Source organism: Anarrhichthys ocellatus, unplaced genomic scaffold, assembly GCF_004355925.1.
Source record: "Anarrhichthys ocellatus isolate YVR2014 unplaced genomic scaffold, GSC_Weel_1.0 scaffold24, whole genome shotgun sequence".
In the NCBI taxonomy this organism is placed as follows: Eukaryota; Metazoa; Chordata; class Actinopteri; order Perciformes; family Anarhichadidae; genus Anarrhichthys; species Anarrhichthys ocellatus.
This window is the reverse complement of record NW_022280054.1, coordinates 412,043-422,884: the sequence shown is the minus strand read 5'-3', so window position 1 is coordinate 422,884 and position 10,842 is coordinate 412,043. Positions and strand designations below refer to the sequence as shown.

At 41.4% G+C, this 10,842-nt stretch overlaps 1 protein-coding gene across 1 annotated transcript; it reads right to left on the bottom strand.

Annotated features, from left to right (window-relative positions):
• Positions 1-6: 6 nt before the first annotated feature.
• Positions 7-9,884, bottom strand: mfsd1 (major facilitator superfamily domain containing 1). The gene is made up of 16 exons (XM_031861364.1): positions 9,285-9,884; positions 9,045-9,097; positions 8,657-8,769; positions 8,502-8,544; positions 8,289-8,356; positions 7,899-8,007; positions 7,637-7,739; positions 7,038-7,136; positions 6,290-6,401; positions 5,306-5,362; positions 4,803-4,959; positions 4,221-4,318; positions 3,981-4,093; positions 3,794-3,841; positions 3,502-3,568; positions 7-1,275 (listed from the first exon to the last, which is right to left on the bottom strand). The coding sequence occupies exons 1-16, from the start codon at positions 9,451-9,453 to the stop codon at positions 1,272-1,274; spliced, it is 1,413 nt and encodes a 470-aa protein (XP_031717224.1). The 5' UTR covers positions 9,454-9,884; the 3' UTR covers positions 7-1,271.
• Between the last annotated feature and the right edge of the window lie 958 nt (positions 9,885-10,842).

The window sequence follows — 10,842 nt, the reverse complement described above, 5'->3', positions numbered from 1 at the left end:
CTAGAGTACACTTCTACATCACCGCAACAAAGTGGGAAGTTGAACTTGATTTTCAGGGGGTGTTAAGTTACTCTTAACATTTTGATAACATTTTCCCAACTGAGGTAGTGAGTATGAGCCACAGTCTGCGATAAGAACACAGGGAGACAAATGTTTTCCTACATCACTGGAATGGTGAGGGTTAAACAGTGCATTCATTTTTCGTCTCACCGTTCAGATGAAGCAAGCGACAACTTGGGGGCAGTGCTTACAACAAGTTAATTACCCGAGCTTGATAAACGAGTAAAAGATAGTCTATAAAACATAATTCATAAGTTGAACTGATTCTTTAAAAAAGGTCACATTTTATAAAACAGTTTGTAAAAAGTTGAAACTGCTAATATCATTTCACAGGGAACTGCATTCTAAAGCCTTTCTATATTTCTTATCTTTTTTATCATTATAGTAATGTACCATTTCATGACGCAACATAAAATACATTTTTATGCACCCCCGAGACCAGCAAAGAGCAGATAAAGGAATTAAGAAATAAAATAATTAAGCAATAAAGACTTAAAAAATAAAGAGCTATGCTCTTTATTTGAGATTTTGCACCATAGAAGGTCAATGACGCATATGATTAAAATTGAATAAGTACTCACTAAGGAAAGCCCAGTAAGGAGGATTTTGGTTGGCAATTATTACGAATGCTGACAACTGATATGTACATCAACTGCTGAGTTCTCTGCAATACGGCAACGGAGCACTTCTGGAAACAATTTGTGAAAACAAACATATAAAAACATCCACAAAATTACCCTATTTACATTTAGAACAAGTAAATTAATAGATGAATCTTATATAGTGAGTTGAATTAGCGTGTCATAATATCAAGCGCTATTTATCATAAATAGGCACCTTTCTACAGGATACGAGTCTTATCTTTTAGTTTGAAACACTTTGGAAACATCTTAACTTTCTTCAGTAACTGATGAGACTTTGACACGCACAGGCAGAGGGGAATAAAAACACATAGTGGCGAGTGAATATTGAAGGAGATGAAGCCAATATGAGAAACTGTGGAGTCCAAACTGAGATGTGTCATTTGTCAGTGTCCTGATAAGGACATAATAAGCTATTAGTACAAGGTTGGTTATGTAACAACCGGGACCAGGTGGTCAGATCTGATGGGAAGCGCCACAGGTGCCAGCACTGGGAGGAGTCAGTAGTCCCGCCCAGTGGCAGTTGATTGACAGCTCTTGGGGTGGCCTTCGTGTGTTCCCTCATAATCCTCATCTGGAAAATATCAGTCACAGAACGGAGCAGAAAATATTAGTCTGTATTTCCACACAGCATAAGCCATATACAACATATGATTACACATATAAATGAATAGAGGGACAGAGATAGAGACAGAAACAGAGGTAGCATCAATTCCTGCTCACTGTGTCTACTCTCATGCCAATAATGAGAACAGAAAGTATTCGTGGCCACAGAGAGAATATGTGGTTTGGTTTTATCTGTCAAACACAAAATAAACCAACCACAGGTGGTGTGTTATGGACATGCGACCTAAATAAATATACCCACTCGGTCTGCTGATATAGCACGCGTTTCCTCCATCATGTTGCAGAACAAGTCTTGTTTCAAAGCAGCCCTGAGAATGAGTTCCCTTTTAGTTCACATTACTATTGTTTGTAATACGTTAGGTAGAACCACAAATCGACCAGATGAGCCATAACAATAAATCGTTCTCTTTAAATTTGAATACTTGGAAATAGATCAAAATTGACTGACGATGATAAACACACTGTAACTTATTAAAAGACGGGCCATGAGCAGTTTTGCTGTAACAACCACTCAAGAATAAATCAAAGCCCAATCAGGCAACATATCCATGAAAATGTAACTCATCAATTCTTTACACTCCTGAGCCCTAAACCTAGGAGTTTTAATACAGTAAAAGGAAATTTGTAACAAATCACCTGACTGTAACTAGTTGAATCTCGTTCAATCCTTTAAATCACACGTGTCAAACTCACGGCCCGCGGACCGAATCTGGCCCGCCACGTCATTTTATGTGGCCCGCGAATCCGCCAGCAAAAAAATTTTGGAAAAAAATTTAAAAGTTAGACTTGAAAATAAAAGTATCCTCACGGTCGAAATTATGAGATAGAAAGTTGAAATTATGATATAGCATGTTGTCTGTGTACCGACATTAAAACTATCACAACAGGTGGACAGGAGAGGGAAAAGCCCGTAAAGAGGTTTTCCAACAAGTGATTGAGTTGAAAAAGATCCAAATAATCCCAAAATGTCCACGAAGAGAAAAATTGATGCAGAGGGAAGAAAATGTAATGAAAGATGGGAAAGCGAATACATGTTTGTGCTTCAAGGAGAAAAAACGGGTCTGTCTTCTGTGCTATGATGCGTGTCGGTGATGAAGGATACAATTCACGTCGGCATTTTGACACCAAACACGGAGCTAAGTATGATCCAAGAAAAACATCAAATTGTCCAAGAATTAAGAGGCAGACTGCAATCACAGCAGAATATATTTACAGAAGCTACAGCTCAGTGCATGCTAAAGGTATGTGAGCAGGTGAGCTCCGACCAGATACAGACTTCAAATGAACTGACATGGACTACAAATGTCAGTTTGTGAAGAAACACCATCGGAACTAGCAGCAATCTCAGAACACAGCTAGCTAAGAGACGAGCAGGTACTCGTCTTCTTCATTAGCTTTTGATGAAGGCACAGACAACACGGACACAGTGCATCTATCCATGTTTATAAGACCTGACTCTCAGTGAGGAGCTCTTGGATGTAGCTGCCATGCACGGGACGACGACATTAGTGATGCAGAGAGGTGACAAAAATAGCTTTGAACAAAGTTAATGTCATAACTTGTGTTTGATATTTGTCTTTGTTATTTTCTTTAATTGTTTGATCTTTGATAGAGTAATGTGGGTTTCTTAACCCTAAATTAAAATGATTTATGTTATAATAACAGAAATGTGCTTAAATATCATTTTACATTTATATAACTGCATGTACAATATTTTAACACTTGAATAAACAATAATCTAATGCAGAGACAGTTATTTAACAATATGTTAGGGAGTAGTTACAGTTATACAGTCTTACAGTTACAACCGGCCCTTTGAGGGCGACCGTGATGCTGATGTGGCCCGGAGTAAAAATGAGTTTGACACCCCTGCTTTAAATCATTTGTCTTTATTTAGCCGGAGATACAGATTAGAACAGAATAAAAAAAAAAAAAAAAAAAAAAAAAAAAAAAAAAAAAAATCGACCAATTTCAGTAGATTGACTGCAGCAGGTTCAGCTAAGGACACATCTCGAGTCAATTAGTGCAGGAGCTCTCACAAGTGTTCCAAAATATGCCTGTACCACTTGCTTATATGAGTGGGTTGTTCGTTACTTTTCTGAGATGCTGGTCTTTGTGTTGAGTAAGTGGGTGGAGAAGCAGTGATGGAGGGTGAAGGGTCAGTGCTACTCACTCGGAGTCTGAAGTGGCTTCTTTCTGGAGCTTGGCTCTGGCTGTGGCCGACCGGTTCAAATCTCCTCCTGGAGCAAGAGAGGGAGACGAAGAGATTAAGAAGCGAGTGAGACGGGTGGTACGGACAGGAGTTGGCTGAAGAGTGACAAAGTAAAGTGAAGAGACGCCGTGGGAGAAAAGGAAGAATAGCGGTATGTATATTGGGGGAAAAACAAAACGTAAGACAGTACGGAGACAGGAAGCAGAGGAGTGACAGAAGGGACGAAGAGTTCAAGGTTTCAGTCTTCTCTTACCTCTGAGGTAATCCACAAAGTACAGCATCACCACTGCCATCAGTGCAACTGCAAGAAATAATGGGGGGGGGAGACAATGAGGAAAAGCACTGACATTGTCACTCAAAAGGTGCCTAACAGGAGCTGGAAAGGCTGCTATCTCAAAAACACACACAGACAGACACACAGACAGACAGAAAATACTGACAGCAGATGCAGATGCAGAAAAAGACTTCCAAAACCAGGTATCCTCTTGTGTCTAGGATGGCTCCTGCTCCCATGGCAATGAGCGCCAGGCCCAAGTTCTGGATGGACTGCATGCTGGTGGACGAAGGCAGACGATCAACCAGAGCATTTAACAACACAACAATAATCAGTCATAACCGTGTTTGTTTTAAGCGGGACTGTGTAGGAGATCAGTCATAACATTGCCAGTAGAGGTACATACAAGCCATAGGCTGTCCCCAGCTGATGCTCGGGTACCACAAAGGCCACCATGGGCCAAAGGGCACAGGCCAGAAGGGAGTAGGAGACACCCAGCAGGGACTGGAAAACAAGAGAAAACACACAGGCGGACATTGCTTTAAACAACTCAAGGCTGTCCCGGAATTCCTGGGTACGACAGAAAAATACATTCATTCCATTCTCAAAGCAAAACCATGTGTTCAATTACAGATCTAACTCCCACTGCTATCCAGACAGATTTTAATATACTAGTACTTTTTAATTAAATAGAAATTAAATCAGTGTTTTCATTTATTTATATGCAAACTATTATGTCTACCAAGGAAGGCTGTAAGTACACTCTACATGAAAACAAGTTAGGTGTCTACACAGCGGAGGACAGAAAATTCACAACTATAAATTCACCTGTTTGTTTTTTAAAGGAACTTGTATCCACACCCACCATTAACCATTAACCTAACAGCCCCAGTGAACGTCCTGACATTACAATTCCCTCATCCCACAGCTGTTTCTAAATGTACAGATTTTGTTGGAGTATTCTGAGAGGGTTGCCGGGGGGCATTACCATGGCGATCCATGGGTTCCAGAAGGTGAAGGCCAGCATCATGTGAGCGGCGAGTGTGCCGACCACAGCAATCATTACCCAAATCACATTCTTCCCCGTCTTATCAACCATCAAGCCCAGAAGTGGAGATGCAGGGGCTGAGATGATGTACACAATGCTGGGAAAGACGGAGAAGGGCCGGTCATTTCTTAAGGACAGGAATGTATAAATCTAAACGTCATACCGTAAAATTAGCTGCTTAACGACCGAAATCAAACTTAAGAAAATGTATCTGAAAAAAGCCGGTCTTTGTGTGTTATTCAGTTCACTTCGTGTGGGATTTTAGTAGTCTTCTAACATGTTCCCAGTATCAGGTAGCTGAACATTTCTCAGCTCAAACACTGGAAAAATAATCTGACAAGTCATCCGTTAGAATAAGAAAATGCCCACAAAGGAAATGCATCAGCAGACTATAGTGGTGTCAGTGCCTTAAGGTAGATTGGTCTTAATGGACTGCGAGTTACCTGTTAACAGCTCTGGCTCCAGCTGGGGAGAAGTTGAATTTTTCAATGAAGAACACCCTGTAATAAAAGACAAGGTCACTGTACAGAGGGCTGCTCAGGCGTCATACCGATGTGACCACAACAGCAGGAGGAATCGAGTGGACTCCTGGAGCAGGTCGCTCTCGGTCTTCCATACATTGTTTTTCTGCCCAATTTGCATAACAAGTGTTTGCTCTGTAAGCCCTCAGTGGACAAACCATGTCAGCCGCTAAGTGATTTGAGAGTGCCTTTCAGAGAAGGAAATGCAGGTTGTGATGGCTTCAATCGGTTTCTTTCACTGCAAACCCATTTGTCAGACCTCTTTCCATGTCTGACTCCCTCCCCCTCTCTTGGTGGTTCGATGACAACGCAGCATTGTGAGTATTTCCGCAGACACAGGCATCGTGCTGATTTAATGGCGGTTCTCCATTTCATCCATACCACACAATTTAAGCATGACACCATCTTGAGGTGAATACATTTTTTTCTTGACTCAATGACAAGTAATTGTCAAGATATTTTCATCAAGCAGCACTAAACCAAAAATTGTGTTCCATCGTTTTATAATACAAAGCCCCTATTTTCAGAATTAGTATGTGATTAAAACATATCTCAGTTTTCTCTGTCAGAGTAAAGGTTTGTAGAGAAGCTACGATTACCGCCTCATGGTTGTATCCCTCCGCCAAACACCGATGTTTGTATCCATGTCTGTCCAAAATGTCATCGCTTCATCCCATCAGACATTTGAGTTATGGCCAAAAACATGTTTTGTGAGCTCACAGTGACCAACACATTCTAATCACGTTATCCTTTAGTCCAGGTGGGCTCTGCCAAATTTAAAGAAATTCCAATGTTCTGGGTGTATTACTTAAGTGATGTAAAGATGTGTGAGGACCACTAGAGGGACGTGAGTGTGTGTGTGTGTGTGTGTGTGTGTGTGTGTGGTGGCCCTGATGCAATACTCACTGTCCCAGTCCGATAAAGGGGAAAATAGCAACATAGTAGCACACGCAAATGATGAAGATGAGCCACAGGTGGAAGGGGAAGTCTTTCACGTCTGTCAGCTTGATCACCTCACCTAATATGCAAGATGAACACACGTGCAGATCAGCTTGTGAGCATTGTTTGCTCTCAACAACTGTAAAAGTAGAAGAAGAAGAAGAAGAGTGGCTTCTCTGACAAAATGAGTTCTAAGGGGGCATTATTAATAACAGTGGGCCTCATGCAACAACCCTCTCTTATAGTTTCTTTACATTTTCTGTAAAGGGAAAACAAGAGAAGTCAACTCAAGATGCAGCCAATATTCTTAAGCATCCCAGCAGATCTTCCCATTAGAGGGAGACACACTCTACCTCTGAGGCGCAAGATCCTCCCACGATTTTTATAGTCTTAATTGGGATTAACAGGCACATAGTATTTCTTTAGCAAATTAATTGAATTACTATAATTACTCAAAACTAAAGATTCAATTTTTTTTACGTTACTCAATTTTAAAACTCATGTTCCCTGGCATTGGACAAACTGTTTGTAGTCTGTGAAGACAAGATGTTGAAATGTCTTGCCAGCATGGCAGTTTTAGGTACATAAAAACAAGAGTTACATACACCGTAGAGTATGTCATGGTCCACACTGATTAAAGCATTCTTTAGTTATTGACAGACGAGGCCAAAGAGGGAAAACAAGAGATAAGAAAGACAATCTTAGAATGCATTACTTGTTTCGCCTTTTTCTTTGTGGAGGATTCTCTCTGCTCTTTTGTCAAGGAATCCCAACACCAAAGCACATATGAGTGAAAACAGGCAGGTCACACCAGCTAAGGAGGAAGAAAAGAAAGAAATGAAATACATATTGAAGAGACTTATACTCTGTGATTCGATTATCAAGGAGTTCAAATTAGGATGCCTGACGACTGCCGATTGATTCTATTGTTCATATGAATCTCAAATGTCACATTGCCGGCTGCGGTGGAGACACTTTAAAAAGAAAGCGCAGAACTGCATACTGTGCAAAAGCGGAAGCACTTTTAGCACAGCTAAGATGTCCCTCCAGAGAAAACTATAGTGACACTTCTTCTAACTCATGTGACTCATCTGCAGCAGCACTTTTAGTTCTCCATACCACTTCTCTCTTATCTCTGCTGGCCGTGTTACCTGAGATCATTAGTTACAGAGACGGGATCTAGTATCTCTAGCGGAGACAAGAGACGAAGCACACGTAACCCGAGTCTTCATGTTCAACACTTGCCAATTTAAAGTCTTCCCCTTCGAGTGATGCGCGTACCTCTGGCTAAAAGCAAAAGCGTACGATATTCACCTATCATGAGCGAAATGCCTAGCGTGGTGTATCCAGGAGAGCCGACGAGGTCTGCCACTTTGGTGTACACCCAGCCCATGATGTTCATGTTCACTGTGCTGCCCTTGAGACGAGAGAGGAGGGGGGGGATGCACTCGACGCATTAATGACATGGGATTTTGTAAAGCAGGGCTCCTTCACTACAGTACAAAAAAAAAAAAAAAGCATTAATATGCTATTTGAATGCATGTTTAACGTTATGCTGCATTGGTAGTGTCCTTACCAGGCGAGCCATGCTCAGCTGAAGGCCAAACACCAGATTGAGCTCTTTTCCTTTAAACCAGTTGACTGCATAGGTGTTCTGGGCCACGGCCAAGGACTCTCCTCCAATACTGCCCAGGAAAAGAAAACAGGGAGCGTAAGATACTTGATAGTACGAGGCCAACCTGAGGCTAAGATTTTCTTTTCTCTGTAGAAGGTCCTCGACTCATTTAGGGACACACTCGGCTGACTTTTGGACATTTAAGTTCAGATTTTCTGAGACTGCTCTGGTGAAAGATACCGGATGGCATCATACGCAAGGGCGCAGAAAACTAGCCCCTGGTATGTAAAGTTGTTAGATTATGTTGGGAAATGAATAGCTTTTAACACAATGTTAAAATGACTTGCTCACCCAAACACGAAACGTCCAGCTTCCATCAGCCAGAAACGATTCAGTAAAGCTCCAGTAGCAAATATTACCTGTGCAGAGTAGAGGGAAAGTTCAAATACAACAAAGGAAATGATCCAGTTGTCATCCCTTTTCTGTACCGATCGATTTCTATTTAGATAGATAATAAATAATAATGTTTATTGAATAATAATCAGGATTTCAGACTGAACCTACCTGTCCAACACAGACGAAGAGTGAAAAGATGATGGTCCCCAGCCTATAAAAAAACAAATTAAAGATGATGACCACAAAAGCTACACAACTCTTTCACTTTCACTTATGCTGAATATACTTAAGTCAAAATGAACGTGACTTTTTGTTCTTCGTACCTGATGCCAAAAACTCTGTCGAGCAGGAATCCCCCAAAGAAGCAGAGCACCACATTGGGCCACGAGTACCAGGAGTACAGCTGCATGAACTTTGCAGTGTTCAGGTTCAGGTCCTAGTAAATCCAGGGAGGGAAACTCATCAGATTCTTGTCATTTCAACCATTACAATCTAGTTCTGAAACACGTGTGTGTGTGTGTGTGTGTGTGTGTGTGTGTGTGTGTGTGTGTGTGTGTGTGTGTGTGGACAAATAAACCCCTCTAATGGCAGCAGGTTCATTTGACTGTTCTGGTTGGATTAGTATGCAGATTTCACTCTTCGCACAGTTGTGCATAGTTATGTTGAATTTATGGTGAAAGATAAACGTTGCGTCTACAGACGATGAACTACCTGGGTGACTTCAGATTGAAGAGCAGCCGGGTTGTCATAACAGAAGTAGCTTCCTGGAACAAATGAACTATAATTAAAAACAGACGACATAAACAATGCTACTGCATTTACATAACTTCACGTGCTGAGCAACGACACTGAACGCTTTCTTTGAACTGAATGCACTTTGCAGAACTTATTCACACATCTCCACAATAACTAGTCAGCTTGGGGGGAAGTTAAGGGCTCATTACTGCTCACCGAATCCCAGGAGGCACATGAACATCAGGACAACCACTCGGTGCAGTATGTGGCTGGGGTCGCAGATGGCCGGCATCGGTCTGCCGGGTCCTCCGACTGTACGTCCGTCCGCGGACAACCCCTCGTCGCCATCTCCCAGCAGGCTCTGCCGCTCTTCATAATCCGCCATGATCGTTTGTTTGGGATTCGCTGGGGGGAAAAAAGTTGTCGACCGGAGTGTGCAGGATGTAGATCGATCACATGATCCGGCAGGAATGTCACGTGGATGTTAGCCGTGTAGCTTGTAGCATCAACAGTCAGCTGTTTTGGGTGGGCGCGTGCCTGCCGACACGTTCAAACCATAGGCACAATCTCCACATTTACGGAGTTTGAAGCGCGCTCCCGTAAAATCCGTGAGAGTTTTAGGATTGTCCCGCTGTCAAGTCATCGAGTGTTTGACGGTTCTCTCGCAGATATGCGAGTCCTTCATAAACCCTTTCCGTAAGAACACGTCTGCAGACTTTGTCCAGGGGAATTATCCACAATTCGTTGCATTGTGACGTTAAACACGGGGTTACCAGTGGAAGCATGGAGACGTAAACAAAGAGGACGGCACATGGGTGTTACATTTACTCAGAAACATTAACATTAAGGATTAAAGATGGAACATAAAAGCTTGAAATCAGAGGAACGGAAGCCGAGACTATACATAACAGATTTATTAATCAAACATTTAATTTAGTCATTGAAGACTATTTAAAATTACCTCTCATTTTGTGAGGAAAGAGCCTGGAAGAAGTTCAAATCAGGGAGTGAAAAGTATAAAATAAATACCCACAATTGTACACATATTTTAACGTTGTCACGGTACGCGATATGTTGCAGCAAAGGGCTGTCCCATTTGTATTTACACCATTTCAAGCCCTTTCAGTCTCTCACACTCAACCATTTACCAGGTGACACCAGTAAATCCCTGAGGATTCAGGGTTTATGGCTTTAGGGGAGACATTGTAATTGGACTGTAGACTGTAGACAGGCGGTTAGTCGTATCTTATGTCATGTACATTGAAAGGGTTATGGTGCATTTCTTGCACAGGCGCATTGCATTTACCAGGAAAGTTAGTTTTAAAAATGACTTATCAGTATATTGTAGATTAGACTATATCGTATTATGATGAAGTACAAGGTAAAAGTACCTTTATCTCCTAATTCTGAGAAAAGTTTCTCAAAAAGGTTCATTTTTTACTTTTTTGTAAACGATTACACATTACCTTTGGGACAGAGAAAAGGGGATTTAGAAACATGAACAAAGTTTGATAAAGCCATCAGGTGCTGGCCAAAAATGAACAAACTGTTTATTTTATTTTAAAGCACAAAGGAAGAATTTTTTCTGTCACCAACTTTGGTTACGTGTAATAAAATGAAATAAAAACCCACAGAGATGTTACCCAAAATGAAATGTGTATATATATATATACCCCCCCCCAGTGGCCAAAATTGATTATTGCATATTGGCCATAGACATGGCTGGTTTTTCTGTCCTCTTTGCCTTAAGAATGTAAAAGTCTTGCATGTTGTT